A 25,298-nucleotide genomic window follows, 5' to 3' on the forward strand; every position below is an offset into this window, starting at 1 on the left:
GTGTGTGTTTGGCTCTATGTAGTCATGTGTACCGAATCAATGTCACTGGAATATCTCGTCACTGGCTGAACCGATTTTGACAGTATTGGCCTCATTCGATTCGTCTTGGGGTCCCATAAGTCCCTTTTTAAAATTTATAAGATTTTGTAAAGCACATCAAAAGTTATGCTTAAAAAACTGCTGCATATAAATCTCAAAATTTGCAAAAACTGGTTGTTTTTGCATGAAAATTATATATATTATATATTTTCTGAAAGGTTTTAAAATTACCTTTCTTGTGGATTAAGAATTTTGAAGATCTGGCTTACCTATCTAAAATTACAAGCAGTTTAAAAAATGCTCTGAATTTACATAACCTTAATCTATTTCCCCACGGCGGTGTATGTACAATATTGACAAAAAGTCTGTGAGTAGTCTGCTTTTATCACTCATCACTAATTTTTATTTGGACCTTTTAGGTGCTGCGATCACGTTAGGGGGATCCATAAACCATGTAGACACTTTAGGGGGGTTGGAATCACTCTATAAATGAGAGGAAGGCACCAACCACTTCAAGGTGGATTAAGTGACGTTTTTTAATTCATTCAGAATTTTTTTCGATGGTTGATATTGTCGGCCAAGGGCTGCAAGATTCCAAGTATCCACAGTGCAATAAATAAAGTTCCCAGTCCTGCTAGTTTGAACTATGTTTTAATGCTTTTGGATACTAGGGATGCCCAGGTGCAGGACATCCTGGAAGGAGCGGAACTGACTGTATCGGCAGTCCTGTTCGCGACTGTTGTAATCAGGGAAGCGATCCGCCAATTGTTGGTTGTTAGTATTCCTGGTTATGAGAGTCTGAACAGTATAGCTCTGGTCCTGCACCAGTTCCCTATCCTCATGCCTCCCCGTATGCTAGATGATGACTTGAACATCTGTCTAGCTGGCGGTTGATGATGTCCATGTTTCGAATCGTGGTGATTGCCCTGTCTTGTCACATGTATTTACGTAACTGACGTATAGGCGAGTGACAAGGTAGCACTATCATGACGAAGTATGATTGCGTGGACGGCCATCACTAGGGAGTTCCGTAGTGATTTTTCAATGGAGCGTAGCCTTGGGTGTGAGCAGGCAGCCTATTCCAGTCACATTCAAAGTGAACTGTTTGTTTGCAACAGGAGTTGCGCCCTTTTGGGAAGTCACTCCGGAATTTAACGATCCTTAGGGAGGATTCTCCAGGACAATCATATTGAAATAGCCGAATGAGGAGGGCACGGAACAACGCAGTTGGTTTGGATGCATACCTAGATCAGCTGTGTTGTTTTGGGTGGGAGTGGGTTATTCGTGAGTAAGAAGATCATGTATTAATGCATCTTTTTCGTCTTCATTTTCATGTCATGCCTGGGCCTACGACTGGAGGACGGTCGCACCAGGACAACCGAATCAAGACGTCTCCGGTGTGATATCTATCACATTGGAAACAACAGCAACAACAACAACCTGATGGCACTCAGGTTCAGGAAAGTATTTGTATCGTTATTTTATAGTTTTTATATTTTATTAACATCCCTTTCTTTGCAGAGCATGGACAACAATAACAAAGCGGCAATGTGGGAAAGGGAAGTCATTTGTGATTGTAGAAGGTATTGTTTTGATTCACAGCATGTTGAACGAACTGTTGTGGATGTACCTAGAACATCGCAGCACGGGGTTTTTCTTCTGCACATTTCCAACAACAGTTCTTGTTCGGTAACTTGGCTGAGAATGGAGCACAGTTACTGAATGTTGCTCGCAAACTGGGCTGAACGAAAAATGACGAGGGGACCGATGCATAACATTTTCTCTACAAATGTAAAATGATGGTTGCTTAAATTTCTTTCAGAGCTCACCTTTAATTTTGACTTAACATTTAATTAAAACTTAAATATGATTTCTAATTTGCTGAACTTGCTTTTGCATCCACTGGCCCCTCATCATTCCGGTTTGTTTGGTTATTTTACGTTTGTCTGCTTTTTAAGTGGGCTACAGCCCAAGTAGTCCAGTCAAACAAGCTCAGTTATCGAACAAGTACTGTACTTTAATTTTGCTTCACTCATCTTTCTACTCTTCTGCTCTCATTTCCCAATAAATACTGAAACGTGTTTTCCCTAACAAAAACAGTTTCCCTTAATATGCGAACGATTTTAACTTCTGTTTATCATTGATCTTTCCTTTACCTATTTTCTTATTTATTTATTAAAATGTAATTTCCATCGGCTCCTACTCTTCTTTCCTTCAAACTACAATTATTCTTTCAGTATCGAACTTTATGTAGTTTGCTTTCCTTTATTGTCTATTGTTTAAATCTACGCCCTTTTCTTCAAACAAGTATGGTTCGAGTCCTTACTTAATATATTGAATGATCACACACATAAAATTATTGTACTTTTGGTAAACTTTTGAATAACATGCTTAGGTTCAAAACATTATAACAAAACACCGCGACAGAAGAAATAGCAACAGATTAACACGATTCAACATTAGGGAAGATTTCAGGAGAAAACAGTACACAGTAAATAACAATTAGTTTTTGAACTCAAACTAAAATAAAGCAGTTTTTGCTTTAATGAAAGTTGATAGGCACACTATAGATGGTTAGGCGCTTATACTTACATCAAACCCTACGTAATGTACCACCCCCGGCCGAGTTAAAATGCGTAACCGGAAAAGAAGGTGTGCATGCCTGGCACGAACACTCAAAGCGTGTTCTAGCGTGCTGCTCGTACTGACTCAGAGCAAGGGTGAGATGTAGGTGTAAGGGCAGTGCGTGTTCGTCGGGAACCTGGTGCATAAGATCGGTCAAGGCCCGTTCTTACACTGAAAATTGCGAATTGCGAATTGCGAATTTTTTTCGATGGTTGATATTGACTTTTTTATAAAGAGTTTTTTGTTTGAAAAAAATTTAGATAAAATAATGCCTATTGTTTGAGTTTCTGGAAAAGTTGGGAAAAAGTCTGGAATTTCAAAATGTAATTTGAGTGTGAGTGTGCACGATCATTTTGATGATAAATGGGTCTATGTAACAAGTGTGTATTGCGATATCCGGGAAACGGAAGCGATTTCCCAAAATCGGGTTGAAGCATCTTGTAGTGTTTGTTAAGTATAGCAAAACGTCATCATTAACTCATTTTCGACCAAAATGGTCTATGTCACAAGATAGCACACAGCAGACGAAGTATTTCCTTTTGTAAGCAGAACATAACCAAACTTTTCGGCACCCTCAGCAAACGTCAAATCAATACAAATTGCTGCCGGATCTTTGTCCGGATCTCTCCCGGAAAAGGTCCGGTAGCAATTTTGTATGGTTTGACGTTTGCGGAGGGTACCAAAAAAACAAATCACTTCGTGCATCAGCCAATGTTTGTTCCCCCACTCTCCTGGTCTTTGGATGACCCCTAACTGTCAAGACAACACATAAAAGTTTTTTAAGCAGTTGCAGCCTTTGACTTCTTAATTATGTGGGATTGATCTGCATATCGTGCCACCATAATCGAGCTGTCAAATCGGCAACATGGAGTTAAGGCAATGAAAGGCATCATTTCCGATCAGCCATTTGGCGGCCAAGTTATAGGTTATGATCAGGAATTTTGGAAAAAAATAGGAACACGGAAAAAAAAACGTTTTTTTATTCTATCCTTGTTAAATTCCCAAAATGTAAATTTTTCAATTTGCGATTTTGCATTTGTTTTAAGGTAGCTAAAAATACACCTATTGAACCATAGTCCGTGATGGTGCAAAATTTGATTTAGGAGAAATGATTTTTTGAAAAAATCGTGTTCTTTGGAAAATATCGAAAACCTGGACAGAATAAAATACTAAAAATCGTTTTTTAAAGCAAAATCGAATTCGCAATCCATTTTTTTTAAATGTACCGTTTTCAAGTTATAGCATACAGTCAGTGAGGGTGACTATGGGTCAAAAAACGATACGTCTTTCGTAATTTTTTAATAACAAAAACAATTTAAATAACACCGAAAATCTTTCAACGGAGATTTGTTTTTAGATAGTTTACTAATATTATCCCAAAATATGGTGGATTTTGATGAACACTACCTTAAATGCCTATAGTTTGAAAATTGACGCAATATCACCCCTTAGAGAGGGGGAGACATTGGGTCAAATGAAACTAAAATGATGCTCAAATAGGTACAACGATATGGTAAAAACAAGTCATCCAACAGTGTTTCTTGTTCGAGGGAATCGTATTGACATGCTACAGTATTTGAAGTAGAGATTTTCAAACAATTGGGTATCTTTCGAGCAATTTCAACAACAATATTAAAAAGTTGTTTTTTCGGAAGGTCATTTTTAGCCAAAAACGTAACTCAACATTAAACAGATGCCAAAATAACAGGATTCTAGGAACGAGATTTTTTCAGCAAAGTCATCTTAAGATGTCCCCTACACAACCCTTTTAACAGAATTTAGTTTCATTGAGAAGAACTTGAGAAATGGTAAAATCCGTAAAAAATCACTTTGACCCAATATCACCCCCCGGACCCAATGTCACCGCCACTGACGGTATACATCAAATGCATTTGCATTTTAATAATTCTTGAAAGAAAAGCACCCCTGACAAAAATAGTTTTTTGAAACCCTGAGAAATTCCCTACAATTGTCTCTCTGGAACTTTGAAAATCGGGTAATTAGTTTCTGAAAAACAGCCTCACAAAGAATTCGAATCGATGATAGGTGTCACCTAATTAGCCTGTAATGAAACTTTTGCGAAATTTTCTGATCCCTTCAGTAAAAATATTTCAAATATTTTTATAATTTGGTCAGAAAATTATCTATTTATTGACTTTAAAACTTGATAAAAAAAATTGGACTTTTTGGTCCCGAGATCATCAAATAAGCAAATAAATTTTCCATTTAATCTGCAAGTGTACTCAGCTATGTATTTAAAATGTCTTAGTTGTTGTTAATTAAAAGCCCACATTATTACCTTTATTTTGCATCGTTCAGGAGATAAATTATTTTGAAAAATGTGGTTTTATATGCACCCATCAAAAAGCACACCCCTCGCCACCCCGCTTGCCTACTGTGATGAGTGTCCAGGATAAATGCTATCATCGAATTGTAGCAAAGCTTTCGGGTGTGTGTCTTAGACAGTTTTTTTTCCTGCTGTACTTTGAGGTGTGCACATTTGTGAAGAGCTTTCCACAAGTTGCACGATTGTCTAAAAATCGCTGTAATCTGCAATATATTTCTTCCGAAAAATATCGTTTAAGACTTGGGATGTGATATTTATAAAGGCTGTAAGAAAACACAAATAAATCCAATCAAAATTTTGTAATTCCGTTGTCTTTTTGCAAATTGAATTTTCAACTTAACTCTAAATGAAATAGGAACGATTGGTGTTCCCTGTTCTTTTGCCAGGATGTTGTTAAAATAGTTGTCAGTTTAATCAGTTTGTAGAGAGCATGTCTTAACTCTAATCATTTACAAAATCTTTTGTACATGCAATTGGCCATGAAATGGCACATGTTCAACTCTGGAATGGTTGTCGTAAATATTTTCATTTATCTTATCTCTTCTAACGAATGGTCTTAACATTAGCCTTAACTCTGTACAAAAAGCTATATTTACAGGCGCTATCAAAACTAAAGTCTACTTTAGCTAATTAATAGGAAAAAAGTTCTGCCGTCGTGGTCGGCATCATAGTCATCGGTCATATGCTGAGCGAGGGCCGTTTCTTGCGCTCGCCCTTGCTGTTCTTGCCGAAGATGTTCCCGAGGGCCTTGGACACCGAGTTGACGCCCAGTTTTCTCCGCAGGGGCAGGGCCCGAAAGAGCTGCGTCGAGCGGGCCTCCCTAATTAGCGACTGGAACGCGAGCGAAACTCCGGCGAAATTTTCCGCCGCAGACACCTCGTAGAATTGGCACGAGTAGCGGAAGGACAGCTCCTGGCCATCGTTGACGGAGATTTCCCTGTGAGGGGGGGTGAGAAAATGAAGTTAATATTTGGTAAGCTGTATCACGATTCTACGATCAATTTAGTATAATTTGCGAATCTTTACAAACTAACTAAAGAAATTACCTCGCGTGGTCCAGATCGCTCTTGTTGCCCAGCAGCAGGATCGTGTAGTACGAGGGCAGCTTGAGCTTGGTCAGCTGCTGCAAATAATCAGCGGCCTCCTCGAAGCTGGCCTTATCACAGATGGAGTACACCACGACGAACGCGTCGCCCCAGCGAAGATGCTCGTACAGGCAACCTCGTTTCTGTCGAAAATTGAACGAAAAATAGTTACCCAGTTGACCGTGAATTTAATTGAACCCGTAAAGGGTACTTACATCACATTTGGACGTGTCCAAGATCTCCACCTCGGTTGTAACATTGTCGTAGATGACTCCGTGTCGGTAGACGAAATCTGCGGGGGAAAAAGGTGAGAAGAGCAGACGTTAAACTTGGGCTGGCGTTGAATGAACGAGAATAGGATAAGCGACGAACCCCGCGATGAGCTGTACTCGCCGATGTAGCGTTTGGTCAGGTATCGCACGGTGACGGCTGGAAACAAAAAGAAAAATTGTAATTACAAATGATATTGAAGTGCAGGAAACTCATCACGTCTGAATAATCACAAAGGTTTTATCGGAAAGTTCAATCCAGAAAGTTCAATAGTTAAAACATTTCAAACACTTTTGTCTTCATATAAACTTTAAATCGAGATAAAGCCAATATGATGTTTTCAGCCCATCAAATTAGTGCATTTTAGTTCGAACAAAGTTCAAGTTTTGGTCTTAAAATAACATTAAAATTTGCACTAATAAAATTTTACAAAAATAAACTTCAACTAAAAATACTGATATTATAAATAAAACTACGTTTCCACTCCAACTAGTTTCACTTTCAAGTTCAAGGCTACGTTGAAACCTTGTCACTCATGAAGAAAATTCCGCCAACGCGCGATGAAGATCTCCACCTCATTAGCGTCGTCACCGCGGTAGGAAATGTGTCCTGCACGTGCTATTCAGCCAGCCAGCCAGCAACGTTTCCAACATGCATTACTGTATGTTCAGGCATTCGCATATGGCACTTTGGAACAAACTGGCATGCCGCGACAGCATCAATTCCACCCTTTTTTTTTGCAAACGTGAAGAAAAGTGACTTTGTCGCGACGACAAGTCAAGTTGCTGAAGGAAGCAAAAACAACTCACGCTGCTGCTGCTGCCTGTTGGCCGTTTATTTTATTTTTATCGTTAATTTTAATTATTATGATCTTGTCCAAACGAACCAGAGGGCCGTGGCAGCACGCCAACCCACCGTGGCTGGTACCGGCTTTGGGGCATTCAGCAAGGTGCCTATTTTAAGATGAAATCCACCGTTAATCATCTGCTCCTTCTCCTCCTCCTCCTCGCCCTCAACACCGTGACTTTGGGAAAACACCCAAAGACCCTCCCCCTTTTTCGCACGCTTGCACAAACTTGCCACCGACCAGACGGACACCGCCAGGGTCCAGATTAAATGTTGTTGATTTAGTGTGCATGAATGACCTGTAATTAGGTTTATTACATTACAATATATATCGGGAAGTGGCAGTGGCACGGGTAATGTGTGAGTAATTCATGTAATAACACGTATGACTTTAATTTAGCATTTTTTAAATGGTGTTGTTTAAAAGTTTGATTTTAAAACGATTATTTTTTATAATTCTTTTCTTAAAATTTAGAGAATTTTCTATCATCATTCTCCATCACTATTTTTTTCATTGATCTGGAATTATCAATTTTATTCCTGTTTATCAAAACTGTTTGCGTAAAATAGAGCTTACTAGTAGATCGAATCTCTCAAAGATTACTCCAATTCTAGAGTACAAAAAGCGGCAAATTTTCAAAATTCTGTGACATTTATTCCTTTTTCGTTATAAACAGCTTCTTTGAACATTTCCAGTTGGTCCGATAAAAAATCCTTTGGTTGGATTTGAAACTCATTTTATTTCACTGCCCAGAATAGATGTACAGAGCAATTCCAGCTCAAATCAGGAATTTTTCTGGTACTTTTGTACCCGACCCTCTCCGATTTCAATGAAACTTTGTAGACATGTTATCCTAGGCCTATATAAGCCATTTTTGTATATATGGAGCCAATAGTACTCGAAAATAACATTTGAGGAGGGCGTTAGGTATTTAAATATTTTTGTATTTTGTAATTTAAAAATTACTGTATCTCAATATCTTACTGTAATTTAAAAATTACTGTAATCTCGAAAAACGAAGTTGACTTTATAGCTGTCGGCCACCATTGCTAGTACCAACCACTAGTGTCTTCCTTTTATCTACAAGGACTTCGCCGCCCTGGGCTCCTAAGTGTATGAAAGTATGGCACGGAGCGACGGCGCCGAATACCCATATTTACACAAAGAATTTTAGAGCGCCCGCCGCGGGATTCGAACCGGCGACCTCTGGATTGTGAGTCCAGTGCGCGGTCCGATTGATCCACACGGGCGGGACACCATGCACTTTCTTTGAAAAAAATAGTTTTTTTTTCAATATTTTGAAAAAAATATCTTATTTTGAGTTCCGAGGTGACTTTGATAGTCATAGTTTTTCTTGTTAAATTAAATTTATGGTGCTCAAATTTTATTTCTACGTAAAATTTACCATCGCCAAGATTGGTAATATAGTTTTTAAGAAAAAAAAAACAGTGTTTATAGCATGAGCATGAGCATGAGCATGAGAGATCACCCATGGTTGCCCCTCCGTTGCTGAACAGAACCGTAATATCCTTTCAGCACTACTGATCATAGGCTTCGACTATCAAGTGGTGTTTCCCTTATCAACAGCATGTATGAATGCGACGAAAAGATAAAACACCATGATTGCTAAAACTAGATCAGTTGCGAATAGGTAACAGTCATTGGCCACCAACGGCGCCCGCCATGTCAGTTTGTAGATCTCGATTTTAAGGGACGGGAATGTTAGTTAGCGCAGGTTGCTACTAGGGCAGCTGATTTACTCTGTGCTTACACCCCACAAGCGCCAGGAACCTGAAAATTTGTTAGTAGGATAGGGTGCTTGGTCAGGATTCATCATTGAAGATGAAGATGCGACCCAAAATCATAGTGTTTGTTGAAAGGTATTATATATTATTCTCAAGGCATACAATCGGATGCTGCGGATGAGACATTTCCCGTTTAACTGTTGTTAATTTTTAAATGAAATGGTTTAATCTTAGACAGCCGGCTGTGGAAAGATAAAGCCAAATAATGTTTATTTATAGAATGAGGTGTTAAACGCAATGCTGCAATGATAGCGTAGTCTGATTTTTAATTATATAATCATATAATTCATAAATTTGTTACGGAATAGACGATACGAACTCAACCATCAAGTGCCTTCCGGTCTTCTTTCTGTTAGCTAGATGAGGTATTGATTTTCGTTGCCTCTCGAGCTACGATGCTATGGAGAGGGCTTAACACACAAACAACCGACGTCGAGCCCTCCGAGCTACGGAGCTTTGGGAAGGTCTTTTCAAAACAAAAAAAAAAAAGACTCGCGCACCACACAACGTTCTTGATGAATCAAAATATTTTTTTACGCGATAAACCTAACGAGCTCAACCATCAAATTGCCTTCTATCCACCGATGATGAAGAAAGGTCTTTAAGCACACCGAATAATATAAATAAATTCCAAGATCGATCTTGTTTTATAGCTACACTGCCGCTCGAAGCTAGTCCGTCCCATATGTAATTTCGTTAATTTTGAGGTAATGATGCAGTTTGGTTCAAAATCATGTAAACTATCAGAAAAACCAATAAAATATAGTACTTTGTTCTAGAAAGCCGGAGAAAATCCACTTTTTCGTGAAATTCTAACACGTAGCCTTATGGGCGGGACAACTTTGACACGCGTTTTTCTCGGCTTGCTGTTTTTACATATGGGACGGACACGATTAGAGCGGCAGTACAGTGCAACTCACTCCTGATTTTCACGATCACGAATACAACACAAAAAGAACACCACAAAAATCCATCTCACAATCCTGATTTGTTTTTTTTTCACTTTGCACACAAACACAACCATCCGCTTGCACTGGTGGAACAAATCTTCTCCTCGCAGCAAACAATTCACGACAAAAATGCGAAACAAAAGGCGCAAAAAAATCACTTTAAACTCCGAATATATATTTTTTTTACGACCACGCACTCCCTTTGCCAATTATGCACTCAATTTTATGTTTTAACAAGAGTAAAGTGAAAAAATTGAAGTTTGTGAAAGTTATTGGGAAAAGTCACTTTTGGCCCATTTTGATCTAATATTTGAAGTTTACAAAATAAGGTTTACAAAACTTCAGGTTCACGAAATCTTTGAAACCAGTGTTTTGCCTAGCCAATTACCTTGCTAACTCTTAAAGAATTTTTGAAGTTCCTCATCTTCTTATTTTTTACCATAATTTTTCCTAAAAAGAAATTTGCGGGGCAAAGGCGCGCACTAAAATTTCCACATTGTATGAAAAAAACTAACTTAATCCACCTATGTGGTTGATGCCTTCCTCACTTTTTACCAGCTACGGGTAATATGAGTGGTTTGGACACATATTTCAGCTATTTTTTTAGATTCAGAAAAATAAGTACACAGATATAACTTAAGTGGTCATAACTCGAGACAGGGTTGCCAGATCTTCAATGTTGTGGACTCGTTGGAAAGGTCTCTCGATTACCTAACCAACGATGGGTCGGATGATGGATCCGGACATCGTTTGCATACATTTAATTGAGATCCGGTTTCAAAAAAGTACATAAATATCACTTAAGTGGTCATAACTCGAGACAGGGTTGCCAGATCTTCAATATTGTGAGCTCGTTAGAAAGGTCTCTCGATTACCTAACCAACGATGGGTTCGATGATGGATCCGGACATCGTTTGCATACATTTAATTGAGATCCGGCTTCAAAAAAGTACATAAATATCACTTAAGTGGTCATAACTCGAGACAGGGTTGCCAGATCTTCTATGTTGTGAGCTCGTTAGAAAGGTCTCTTGATTACCTAACCAACAATGGGTCGGGTGATGGATCCGGACATCGTTTGCATACATTTAATTGAGATCCGGTTTCAAAAAGTACATAAATATCACTTAAGTGGTCATAACTCGAGACAGGGTTGCCAAATCTTCAATGTTGTGGACTCGTTGGAAAGGTCTCTTGATTACCTAACCAACAATGGGTCGGGTGATGGATCCGGACATCGTTTGCATACATTTAATTGAGATCCGGCTTCAAAAAAGTACATAAATATCACTTAAGTGGTCATAACTCGAGACAGGGTTGCCAGATCTTCAATGTTGTGAGCTCGTTAGAAAGGTCTCTCGATTACCTAACCAACGATGGGTTCGATGATGGATCCGGACATCGTTTGCATACATTTAATTGAGAACCGGCTTCAAAAAGTACATAAATATCACTTAAGTGGTCATAACTCGTGGCAGGGTTGCCAGATCTTCAATGTTGTGAGTTCGTTAGAAAGGTCTCTCAATTACCTAACCAACGATGGGTTCGATGATGGATCCGGACATCGTTTGCATACATTTAATTGAGATCCGGCTTCAAAAAAGTACATAAATATCACTTAAGTGGTCATAACTCGAGACAGGGTTGCCAGATCTTCAATGTTGTGGACTCGTTGGAAAGGTCTCTTGATTACCTAACCAACAATGGGTCGGGTGATGGATCCGGACATCGTTTGCATACATTTAATTGAGATCCGGCTTCAAAAAAGTACATAAATATCACATAAGTGGTCATAACTCGAGACAGGGTTGCCAGATCTTCAATGTTGTGGACTCGTTGGAAAGGTCTCTCGATTACCTAACCAACAATGGGTCGGATGATGGATCCGGACATCGTTTACATACAATTAAGTGAGATCCGGCTTCAAAAAAGTACATAAATATCACTTAAGTGGTCATAACTCGAGACAGGGTTGCAAGATCTTCAATGTTGTGGACTCATTGAAAAGGTCTCTCAATTACCTAACCAACGATGGGTCGGGTGATGGATCCGGACATCGTTTGCATACATTTAATTGAGATCCGGCTTCAAAAAAGTACATAAATATCACTTAAGTGGTCATAACTCGAGACAGGGTTGCCAGATCTTCAATGTTGTGGACTCGTTGGAAAGGTCTCTCGATTACCTAACCAACGATGTGTTGGATGATGGATCCGGACATCGTTTACATACAAATAAGTGAGATCCGGCTTCAAAAAAGTACAAATATATCACTTAAGTAGTCATAACTCGAGACAGGGTTGCCAGATCTTCAATGTTGTGGACTCGTTGGAAAGATCTCTCGATTACCTAACCAACAATGGGTCGGGTGATGGATCCGGACATCGTTTGCATACATTTATTTGAGGTCCGGCTTCAAAAAAGTACATAAATATCACTTAAGTGGTCATAACTCGAGACAGGGTTGCCAGATCTTCAATGTTGTGGACTCATTGGAAAGGTCTCTCAATTACCTAACCAACGATGGGTCGGATGATGGATCCGGACATCGTTTACATGCATATAAATGAGATCCGGATATATGTGATAACACATTTTTATACATAACTTTTGAACTAGTTATCTAAACTTCAAACAATTCAATAGCGATGTATGGGACCCTATACCAAGTCGATTGCAACTGGTTTGGTCAAAATCGGTTCAGCCAGTGCTGAGAAAACTCAGTGAGAATTTTGGTCACATACATACATACACACACACATACACACACACATACACACACACATACACACACACAGACATTTGTTCAGTTTTCGATTCTGAGTCGATATGTACACATGAAGGTGGGTCTCCGAGCTTTTCATAAAAAGTTCATTTTTAGAGCAGGATTATAGCCTTACCTCAGTGAGGAAGGCAAAAATTAAACACATTAGATAACATTTATTTCTGATAAAATTGATTCAAAATCACAAAAAATAGTATTTCTGCCAAAATCGGACCAAAAAATATAAGTTATGCGAAAATAGGAAAGTTTTTAACCCTAAAAATCTAACTTTAGTTATAAAAGTACTACTTAGTTTAAAGAAGTTACTATATCATAAAAATATCTCCATTTGGGGTAAAAAACAACTCCCAATTGAAAACTTGATGAAAAGTTAACTTTTACACAAAAATTCAAGGGGTTTCCAGCATCGTGTCAGACTGGTCACTAATCCGGAATTACTAGGAATTTGAGCAAGTAATTCTGTAATTCCGGATTTACTGAGTAATTCCAGAGTAATCCTGGTAATTCCTAATAATCCCAGTAATCCTGGTAATTCCATGATTCTTGTTTGTGAAAACATACTTCAGAAAATAATAAAATAATAAAAAATAACTGTTAAAAAGATAATTTCGATAAACCTTTTATAATTCTATTTATTGCCTATTAATTTTCATGTATGAAACCAAAGTTACAGCTAGTACGGGATCATTCGGATTTTGAGTAAGTAATTCAGTAATTCCAGAATTACTCCGCAATTCTGCAGTAATTCCTGTAATTCTGGAATTACCTAGTAATTCCGTAGTAATTCGAGTAATTCCATAGTTACTCAGTAATTCGTGTATTTCCCATTAGTTCAAGTAACTACTAGTAATTCTTTAAAGGTAAATCGGCAGAATGCATTTTGGTTTTCCTTGATGCTTTTTATGGTTGTAAGAAGTACAGAGCGGATTCGAAATGTCCGCCAATTTGGATGCTCTCTAATTCAAATGTATTCGGATGAAAAACACTCAAACGTCAAAATTATTCGATGATTTCCAGTAGGGCGAAAAAAAAAAAAAAAAAAAACAGTGTTTATATTTAGTTAACTAAGTTTATGAGCTTTTAACAAAACACATACCTTTTAGGTAAAATTGTAAAAAATTCAGAATTCTGCTTGAAATTCGTTAAAACTAATTTTGTTTAGGATATTATCGATTCATATTGCATTTCAAACTGAATTCGAAGCACGAATCATAAGTTTTCAGATTTTATTTAAAATTTGTTCGACTGAAAATGCCTATAAATTTGACACTTTGAGAACATTACAATAATGCTATTCTACATCATTTTCTTAATTATAATTAACTAACTATTTAAACTTTTCAATTTTTTTTGAAAACTTTTTCTTGAAGTACTTTGAACACTTCTCTACCATATTCCGTATGATTCTATAGCATTCCATACGTTTTTAATTTGTACTCTTCATTTTGCGGAAAAATCTCAAACCTATCAAAGTCATCCCGTTTTGCGGTACGTAAATATTCGAAAATCTACAACTCTTCCATACATTTTTAGATTGATGGTGTCTTCAGCAAAGTGGTTGGTATTGATGAGGACTATTAAAAAAAAAATGGTACACGAAAAAACAAATGATTTTTAAATTAACTTTGTTTCACAATAATTCGATTGCCCAATATCCGTTTTTTTTAAAGGGGAACAAAATCCCGCATCTTTAAGCCATTCTGAAGTATGGACCAAAATTTTGCCGACGAGTTATGTTTTTTTTAATAGTGATTTTTGTAAAAAAAAGGAAATCTTGCACTTAAAATTTTTTGACCTCATTTTGCAATTGAAAAGTGCTTTACATTTTTTTTGATTGAGTGCACCGTTTTCAAAATAAAGCCATTCAAAGTTAAATTTTGTCCGATCAATTCCGGTTTTTTTTACTTTTGAAAATATTGTCCATTATTGTCCATTCCTGAAAATATTTTTTTTCGGAAAGTTCAGTTGTACTTTCAAGGAAAAATATGGATTAAGTGGAAATGTCTTCACAGCTAAAATAGAACCCCGAGCAGACGGTAATAACTTGGGAATAACATTTTTTGATATTTGAAAATACTAGGCCAATAACATTTTATGGTATTTATAACAAGATTTGTTATTCGCCGTTATGTTTTTTTTGTTATTGGATTGTTATTGCAATAACAGATTAATAACATTTTAAGTTATTCTTCGAACAAATCTTTGTTATTATTTTTTTGTTATTTTAACAACTAATCCGATCATCCCAATAACAGTTGGAGTTATTCTTCCATAACAAAAAATGTTATTTCCGAGTTGTTCTGGCTTTCAATCAATATCAGACCAATCGTCAGCTGTGTGCTATCTTGTGACACCGACCATTTAGTACTTTTCGAGAAAATCGATTTTTAAAGTTTGATGATAAATATTTTCAAAACTATGAATGGTAGAGCCAAACTTTTTAAAGCAATCGGTTCGTATTTTATCGCTTAACAAACGCTCCAAGTTTCAAATAATTTGGTTACACCAGTTAAAAGATACAGTAAATTATGTAATCAAAAATCTGAAAAACACGTGTCACAAGTGTGTTTCGAAAGTAAAATTGTACTACGTGTCACAAGTGTGCACAAAATTCCCATTCAAACTAAAATAGACTTAAATCAATAGTTTAACCGACTTAATCAGTACATTTTCAAAAACAAAAGATTGCATTGCCTTCAGAAAATGTGTATCAACACAAATTTGTGAAAAACAAGAAATTTTTTCCACATTTTCCAACAACATGTATGACGTGTCACAAGTGTGCACGATCATTTTGATGATAAAATGGTCTATGTCACAAGTGTGTATTGCGATATCCGGGAAACGGAAGCTAGTTTTCAAAATCGGGTTAAAGCATCTTGTAGTGTTTGTGAAGTATAGCAAAACGTCATCATTAACTCATTTTTGACCAAAATGGTCTATGTCACAAGATAGCACACAGCTGACGCAATAACAAATTTTGTTATGATAACATTAACTGTTATTAAACCCTTACGCAAAAATGGATTTTGCAAGAATATTCCATAACACTTTCTGTTATTTTAACAGTATTTGTTATTGAAATGGCATGAATTTAGTTATTAGCGTCTGTTCGGGACGCACTGAAAAAGGTAGCTTTTTAACACGGTCCCGAAAAAATCCGGAACATCTCCGATGGCCACTGCCCGTTATCTTGTCCCAGTACATATTCAAAAATTCGAATAATTTTCCTTGCAAATCTTTATTGATCATCAAAATCGGTTGAATTTTCGCAAAGTTATGAGCATTTGAATTTTGACAAAAAATTACCTATTCAGATCATTTTGTCCAACCCCTGTATCTATTACATCAGTAAGATTTTTGCTCAAGCGTATGCTATTCGTCAAAAGAAAAAGTTTAAAACATGACCAGCGCAATTTAGGTTTCGCGCTCGATGTCAGTCTATAGTCAACGTCTTGCAGAAAGTTAGGATTCGAATTGATCCGATATTGATTGTACTTCAAGTAGAGGAATGTCACTTTATCTCGATATGCGATCAGCATGTTAAAAGTAGACATTTTGTACCACCCTAACATAGCAAGCCCGCGTTTCTTCAGCTGGCGATGATTTTGCACCTTCTTCCTCCCTTCGTCAGCAGCCGAGATTTGTTGTGAGAGAGGCCTGTCACCTCACAGTGACAGGTTTATTTCAATTAATTGACACTAAACGTGCACGCGGGGAGGGAAAAAGAACTAGTCACGCCGCGTCGATAGATGGACTGATGGGCTGGTCGGACGGACAGTAATGGCTTATTAAGTTGAAATGTGCAAGCAATAGCAGGTACTTGAGGATTTGCGGCGGGGTGGCGGCGCCATGCAAAGGTCAAGGTTTTGGCTAAAGACTTCTTTGATGATGTTGGGTATTTAATTGAGTATTACTAAAGCTACCAACTCTTGCTGAGCAAAAATCCGTACACTTTGCCGATATGATATATCGTCAGCTGTGTGCTATCTTGTGACAACGACCATTTAGTACTATTCGAGAAAATCGATTTTTAAAGTTTGATGATAAATATTTTCAAAACTATGAATGGTAGAGCAAAACCTTTTGAAGCAATCGGATCGTATACTATCGCTTAACGAACGCTCCAAGTTTCAAATAATTTGGTTACAACAGTTAAAAGATACAGTCAATTATGTAAACAAAAATCTGAAAAGCACGTGTCACAAGTGTGTTTTGAAAGTAAAATTGTACTACGTGTCACAAGTGTGCACAGTATTCCCATACAAACTAAAATAAGCTCAAATCAATGGTTTAATCGACTTAATCCGTATATTTTCAAAAACAAAAGATTGAATTGCTTTTAGAAAGTGTGTATCAACATAAATTTGTGAAAAACAAGACAAATTTTCCACATTTTCCAACAACATGTATGACGTGTCACAAGTGTGCACAATCATTTTGATGATAAATTGGTCTATGTCACAAGTGTGCATTGCGATATCCGGGAAACGGAAGCGAGTTTCCAAAATCGGGTTAAAGCATCTTGTAGTGTTTGTGAAGTATAGCAAAACGTCATCATTAACTCATTTTCGACCAAAATGGTCTATGTCACAAGATAGCACACAGCTGACGATATGTTAAAAAAAACTGTCAAGGAATTATTTGGATTTATTTGGAAAAAAACATATAAAAAAATTAAAAAAAAAAATAAAAAAAAACTAAAATATAAAACTGTCATTTTTGCAGCTAACTAATTTCACTTTGCTATCAGACTTGAACGTTTAAAAATATTCCAAAAATAAACCGTGATTTGCTGAATCAAATCATGTTCATCCATTTTTTTGTTAAACGTGCAAACTTAACATTTCGTATAGGAAAACTATCCAAGTTATCACTTTAAAATTAAACTGACAGTTAATTCAAAATTTTCTACTAGCAAAAGCTTTAGCCGAATCCAAGGTTGAAAGAAAATCTCTTCTAGCGAATATGATTGGCCCGAATCTAAAAAATTAATTCAATTTTAAACCAAGTTTTAAAAATTCCGTGCAAATCCGTATTAGGCAAAAAATTCCGTACAAAAATTCCGGCCTGTTAAAAATCCGCGAAATCCGTACGGTGAGGAAAAAATCCGTACAGTTGGTAGCCTTAGGTATTACAAATTCAAAAATAGAAGTACTCAAACAAGACCATTGCTATTTTTTAAAAGTTTGTGTTCGTCTGATAAGTAATTGGAAGCAGTGCAACTTTGGTTTGGGTTTAATTTGTTGAAAGTTAGAATAATTTAAGATACAAAAATGTGGAGGATCACTCTCGATCTGATGCTATTTGAACAAGAAATAAATGCTGTAGTCTTTAATAATTTAATTCAAAATTTCTCTTGGTAGGAATAAATGCAACCTTTTCACACGATTCACCAACCATTCGTGTGAGTGTGGCAAACAAAAAAAAAGTATGTCAAAATGTCCACCGAAGCGCAATGTGTCAATTTGCCACATGAAAATAAATTTAAATCGATTTGCGTCTCCGCATCACTTCATGAGCTGGGTAATTTGCATTTGCTACACGCATTTCAATCAAGTTCTTGGTGGCGCGTGAGCTCTCGGTCCCATTTTGTGGTCACTTTACCTTTTACGATTTCGACAGCGCCGTTTTAAGCACATTTTTATTTTTCACTTTCCATAACGGCCGCCAGCAGTCAGCTGTGCTAGCTGGGGTAAGAAGAAAGGTTCGAACGGGACTCGACCCATCCATCGGGTGTAATGAAGTTGGCAGCATGGAATAAAATAAAACACGCGCGCCAGACAAACGTACGCATCAATCGCGTTTCGCGCGTTCACTTTTTATTCGAGGGGAACCATGGGGTAAAATGATGAATGAGCTTGTTCAGTTACAAAAAAAATCACGTATAGATCCATCAACATACAAAATTTCTTTTAAAAATCCAAAACTTTTTCTCAAAACAAAAATATGCAGTTTCGGTTTAACCCCAAAGGTCCCCTTCCATTTTCGCCGGTAATGCGTCAACTTTTCCCTCCTCCTATCAATTTTTTGCATGTCTCTGTTAACCACATGTCGAGACAGACCAGAAGATGCGGAGTGGAGAGGTTGACGGGGAAAATAAAATCAAATTGCACGTGGTGCGATTAAAATAATTGGGACCTTGATTTTGAAAATGAAAATGCGCGTCGAGCGCGCGTACCAACCGGCTGAACGAGTATTGTTTTATTGCGTTCGCCGGACGGGTTGAGATTACTGATGATGGTGATTGTGGAACATTACTGCAGTAAGTGTGGATTTTCTCATGTTTGAAGAATATATTAATTGGCTTTAATGATTTAAGAAAACCCATTAATCCACCCTTAAAAAAAACCGCGAGAATAATTTACAACACACATTTATTACATACTTGTAGAGCGTCCAATTTCCCGGGGTTACAAAATTCCCGGGAAACGGGAAATTTTTAACAAATTTCCCGGGAAATCCCGGGAAATTTGAAATTTGTCGAAAATTGATCTGATTCTGCTTCTGATTTATATTTTGCAACAAAATTAATATTCAAAATGAGTGTGGGGGTCAATTAATGGCTTGACTGCTTTTAAAAGTCATACAACTTTATAAAAATATTGAAATTTTCTAATTTTATATGCTGTCTTTCAAATCGTACCAAATAATAAAATCAATGGAATATTTTATTTGCTGAGAAGTATAATTTTTCAAATCAAATTTTGAATCAGTGAGTAAAATCCATGCTTCTCAACCATAAAAATGCTTTTAAATTTGTTTCTGTTACCATTTGGAGGTAATATGTTTAAGAATAACAATTACTCATGAAGTAAAAAAAAATCATGCAGAAATTATGTTTTTCATGGCAAATAACTTGTTCTAGACCGTAAATTTATCAACAAAACTCATTTTAACGATTTTCAGACAAAATTTTGAATCTTTAACAATATTACCTAATTTTTTTATGACAAATACTTTGTCTATCAAAGTCATCCCAGAATCCTAAAAACAATTTTCAACGCCACTATTTTTTAATACTAGAACAATTCCAGCTCAAATCAGGATTTTTTCTGGTACTTTTGAACCCGACCATCTCCGATTTAAATGAAACTTTTTAGACATGTTATCCTAGGCCTATTTAAGCCATTTTTGTGTATATGAAGCCAATTGCACTAGAAAATAACATTTGAGAAGGGCGTAAGTTATTCAAATATTTTTGTATTTTGTAATTTAAAAACTACTGTATCTCGAAGCCGTTGCATCGTATCAAAAAGTGGTCAAAGACAAACTTGTAGGAAATTGGACGTGCTTTCTGAAAAAAACACACTGAAATAAAAATACACAACACTTCTATGAGATTTTTTGATTTTTAAGTTTTTAAGTTAAATTTGAAGGTGATGTCACGATTTTTTTTTCGTTCAAATATAAATAGTTATTGAAAAAAACATTGTTTCAAATAATAGTGCACGGTTTAGGATAAATATTATCTGAAATAAACCTGAAATGAACCTGATTAAAATGAATAAAATCAAGTGAGGTTCTCTCTTTATTTTTTGTAAATATTAAAAAAAAATGGGACCAAGAAGTGAGGAAAATGTATACTTCCGCTTGAATTTCGGGAATTCCCGGGAAATTTACAAATTTCCTGGGAAACGGGAAATATTATTTTTCGGGAAATCCCGGGAATTTTTTTTCCCGGGACGGGAAATTGGACGCTCTACAAACTTGGTACACATAACGTCATGATTCGAAATTCGGACATATTTCGTTTTAGCTTGCAAAAAATCATGTAATAACTTGGAAATGTATAAATATAATCAGGATAAACTGTCAATTTCAGGAGAATTTTAGTGAATGGCATTCTTTAGGTCTTAAATATGCTGCTAATATCAAAACAATCTATATTTTTTAGAAAATTTTGCAAGAATTTAAGGAAATCAGAACCATAATTTTTCTTGCCTTCCCAATGCTTCGGACGCCTATGAAATATTTCAGTGAAATGTTTCACTTTTTCGGTAAACTCATATTTTTATTTAAGTTAATTGTTTTGGCACTGACTACAGCGTCCAAACAAATTTGAAATGAAAATTTATGTTAGAATTCAACAAATAAAACCGTTTATACAATTATTATGCGAACTCATATCATTAACCTTTACTGTGGGTGTACTTTCAAACCATTTAAGAATCAGGGATTTTTATCCAAATCGACCAACCCCTCCTTTTGGCACCAGCCCAAACCATAAAACTATCGACTGGGGAGTGACGAGCGGGATTTCCCGGAAAATCGACAATTTTTGGACCTCTCGATTCCCGGGTTATCGGTCGAGACTCCCGGGAAATTTTAAACTTATACAAGTATTGAAGCAAAATTATATAAACTAATCAGAAAATTATTCGAAAATTTAAAATTGTTTGATACATTGGATGTGCAATGTTCGATTTGAATAAACCAATGCTTCTCTAATCTTCCTTTTCAGATGGTGTAAATGTTAACTTTTCAAAAAATCCTATAACTATAACTGAGAGAAGCCAAAAAATGTAGACCCCAAAATTTACCTTAAAGCATACTTAGTAGTTACATCCCAGAAATGAAATCATAAGTTTTTCAATATTATTTTTATGTATTATTTCTAAGAGGGAAATGCTTTTTCAAGATAAGTTCAATTTCTATATCCTCTTTCGAGCATAGCAATCCTCGCATTTTTTTTCAATTTTAAGTACCTAAGTTAATTTCGCTGTTTCAAGGTAAGTTCCTTTTTTGATATCAATAAGTCATTTTGTGTTTGGATAATGTTCCACTAATACAAGTAACAAGGAAAAATATAAAGTGCTTTCCCGTTTCAGATGAAAATTAATATCCATTATCTAAATTGTAGTAAATGGAAAACACAGATAAACAATTAGTAATCGTCCAGCTTTGCATAACCACTCCACACAAAAAGAACGGTTTCCAACTAAGCAGCTAATTAAATTCAAATAAAACAATTCAACAGCAATAATAATCTTCGCTTAATTGGTCATCCCGAAGGAGGGGGAGGCACTCACCAGCACCCTCCACCAATAAACGTTTAACAGTGCCCGATAACAATAACACTTAACCTTAATGACCACCACAACCACCAACGCCATGGTCAAGTTCCCTTGTTTCGACTCACCTGATTTTCCCACTTTGGAGCTGCCAATGACTACCACCTTGAGTTTGTTCAAATTTGTCATTTTCCAGTTGCCAGATCGCAGGTCCTTGTAGGGCTGGTTGCACTCCTCTCCCGCCGGTTGCGCCGATTCTGGAGGGTTCTGGGAGCCCTTCAGATGCCAGTGCATCGGAATGTCGTTCGCGGAAACATTTGGGCTACATATGGGTGGGGCTTCCTTTTTCGAAAAGTCTGTTTTGTGCACTTTTTAGTGTTGGATTTCTTAGAATCTCAATTTGTATTCACATTATGGAAACAATAATAAATTAACTAAAAGAGAGAAAATAAAAACAACAACAAAAATGTTCCCTAGAAAAGAAAGAATCAAATCAAAAAGGAAATTGATCCATTAAAAAGAGTAATAATTATAATTCAATTATCAACACTAAAAGATATATTTAAAGCTGAGATTATTCGACAAGAATTGTTTTGTATGTTTGAAATGAAAAGCAAATTATACGAATTAATTTATTTAAAAGGCTTAATTAAGAAACGTGTTTTATCTGAAAAAGAAAAGAGAAAAAAAAATATTGTTATGACTTCATTCATAAAAAACGATTAGGAACGAGTGGTCAAAGTAACCCAAATAAATCACCACTATGACAAATAGTTTGGGTTTGTTAACAGTTCGTATTCCGAAAAAAAAACTTTCAGGACTGCATACCGATTCGATCTCTATGAAGATTAAGTTCCCCAAACCAAGCCTTTTTGTGAAAATGCTTATAATGTTGCCAATACATTAAATCCTCCTATAAAATTGTGTTGGTAATTGAAAAAAACATATGTTTTTTCATTACGATTAAAAATTACTGCTTATTAAAAATGATTGTTGTTAATTGATTGTAAGAACTTGCTTGCTTCATCAATCGAGATCATTTGTGATGAAATAATAAAACTGCAATCGGACACCGTAAAAGTGGCATTTCTCCGGTTTCTCAGAAGTATTCGAAACCACTAGGAAGCTAACGTTTTTCCTCAATACTAGCTATCTAATGCTGCATTGCTGTTGCCTTAATACATGCAATTGAGGAAGATCAGTCCCGGCAATTACATTCATATTATGGCACCTCATCTTCAACCGACGTTCCGAGTGAGAGAGAGAGATACCTTCTCTCTGTGATTGTGTTGCGATGGTCTCGGCAACACCCGGGAAACCTTAACCTAGACAGCGCTATCAGGTGTCGTCGTTGGCTCGATTTGCCTCCCGAGGGTAACGAAATGCCATTCGCAGGCGAAGCGATTAAATGATAAAATTAAAATATTCCAAAACAAGTCAATCGCACAAGCACATCCCATTAACGAACGACATAACCTAGAAATTGCAATTTGAGCTTCCCCAATCTGGCGCCGGCCATCGGACGGAAATTGCTCAAATGCATCTTCAATTCGCAGTGCTTTTCTTCTCCTCTTCCCTGTATCTACTTAATCGATTGCAACTTCGTGGCACTTGTTTTGCATCGTTTTAACTCACAAACTTGATCTCTATACCTAACCTAAAAGGCGTCCGTGTGTACCGTACATCTGGGGCTCGATGGAGTCAAGAGTCCAGAGGCTGCCAGAATTGGGGCTGGGAAAATATGCAAATTTATTTATTTATTTCACCCGATTGGACAGATTGAGTTGGCGCGTACCAAGTCAAACACAACTCACAGCAAAATTTAACCTGATGATGTTGGGTGGAATCTCGGACTCCCTCCCCGAACGAGATCGAGTGCTGTTGATTTAGATTTCAAAATAAATAAAATATGCTGATGTGTGCGGAGTTGGATTTTGTACGCTCGTTACACGCTGCCAGTGTCACGTGGCGTTCGAGTCGGGAGCTCCATGACAAGTTACATTGAAAGTTTGCCTTTGTCAGTGTTTCTGTGCAGAATGGATCTTTAGGTGGCCTCTTTAGAAATTAGAAAATTATAACTCAGACACATCAGTTTGAATAAAAACACTAAAAAAAACTCAAAAAATTAACACGGAATTCTAGAGCATTACTCCTATTTACATCTACACAGCAAAAAATCCGATGGTAAAATCGCATGCACATCACCGTCGTCAAAATAGACACTTAATATTACACACTGCATGTACAATTTTTGCAAACAAAAAAAAAACGTTGCAACCGACGGGATTCATACCCAGCATCAACAGTCAGGATTGGCGCCTTAGCCCACTCGGCCATCAGAACGATGAAAAGCCGAAAGGATAAACGCAAATATGGGCTGGACATTTCGGTCAAGTAGGTTTCCATACTGATGGGCTACATATTTCAGGGTGTAAAATAACATAAAATTGCATAAAATAATGCAATATTTATTTTACACCCAGACTTATTACACGCAGCTGGATTACTACTTTTTTAGCTGTGTAGAAAATCGTCAAAAATCCATTTTTTTACCAATTTTGAATCTTCAAAAAGCATTGAAAGAAAAACTTTTGTTATTTGGGAAATCTTGGGGTAAAAATATTTCAAACAAAATTATTATTTGGTCATACTTATGAATTTAGGAATTTTATCTATTTTTATACCTTTTCAAAATTAATGCTTGATTTTTAAATATTAAAATTATTTTTATTGAAAAGATCAGAAAATTTCGCAAAAGGTTGCATCTTTTAACATTGTAAATCAGACCAATATTTTCCGAGATATCAACAGTTGAAAATTACGGACAAATATGTTGTGAGACTGTGTCTCAGAAACTAATTGCAAGATTTTCAAAGCTCCAGAGAGCAAATTGTAGGAAATTTCCTCAGTTTTCCAAAAATTCTTTTCTTTCAAGAAGTATTTTTAAAGTGCAAAAAAAACGAAAAGAAATCAAAAATTTGTACCTTAAAGTAGCTTAAACTTCAAAACGATACATATTATCAAAAATAAAAATAAAACAAAGTTCTTTTCGGTTGCAAATTTGATTTTGCTCTTGAACAATTATATTTAATTTTGGTTTGGTTGAGCGTTTTAGCAGAATGCATTACTGTGAATACAAAGAGACGAGTTGTTCCTGTTAATTCCGCTATATATTTTAATATCTTGACAGATACGTATTTAGAGGTTCCGTTCCGAACGAGAGTGTGGAAAAATCGGACAAGTGGATATTGGATTTCGCCAAGAAGGTGTGCCCGGACTCGGTGCCGACACAACCATCATTCGACGTTGTTGATGGGAGCGATGCTAATCCTCCCTTCTCGATGGTAGAGCTCTCCATAGCACTATTGACGGGCAACAACACTGCTCCTGGTCCGGACAAGATCAAGTTCAGCTTGCTGAAAAATCTTCCGGACGTCGCCAAGCAGCGTCTGTTGAATCTGTTCAACAAGTTCGTGGAGCAGAACATAATTCCACACGAATGGCGACAGGTCCGGGTGGTTGCCATTCAAA

The 25,298-nt window shown here is 36.6% G+C and overlaps 1 protein-coding gene across 9 annotated transcripts in view; it reads right to left on the bottom strand.

Moving 5' to 3' along the window:
• Nucleotides 1-5,295: 5,295 nt before the first annotated feature.
• LOC120427857 (ras-related and estrogen-regulated growth inhibitor-like) overlaps nucleotides 5,296-25,298 on the bottom strand; it is an 82,076-nt gene continuing 62,073 nt past the window's right edge. For 5 of the 9 annotated variants that reach the window (XM_039592775.2, XM_052706227.1, XM_052706228.1 and 2 more), the window contains exons 2-6: nucleotides 21,896-22,201; nucleotides 6,469-6,525; nucleotides 6,312-6,388; nucleotides 6,058-6,239; nucleotides 5,296-5,948 (exon numbers count right to left, since the gene is read on the bottom strand). In XM_039592775.2, coding sequence (XP_039448709.1) covers nucleotides 5,690-5,948; nucleotides 6,058-6,239; nucleotides 6,312-6,388; nucleotides 6,469-6,525; nucleotides 21,896-22,061 — 741 coding nt within the window. In that variant the 5' untranslated portion in view covers nucleotides 22,062-22,201 and the 3' untranslated portion in view covers nucleotides 5,296-5,689. Of the gene's footprint in view, nucleotides 5,949-6,057; nucleotides 6,240-6,311; nucleotides 6,389-6,468; nucleotides 6,526-21,895; nucleotides 22,435-25,298 lie in introns of all 9 variants that reach the window. The other 4 variants (XM_052706226.1, XM_052706224.1, XM_039592773.2 and 1 more) reach the window with 2 other exon arrangements.

The sequence above is a fragment of the Culex pipiens genome, chromosome 1 (genome assembly GCF_016801865.2).
Source record: "Culex pipiens pallens isolate TS chromosome 1, TS_CPP_V2, whole genome shotgun sequence".
Lineage (NCBI taxonomy): Eukaryota > Metazoa > Arthropoda > Insecta > Diptera > Culicidae > Culex > Culex pipiens.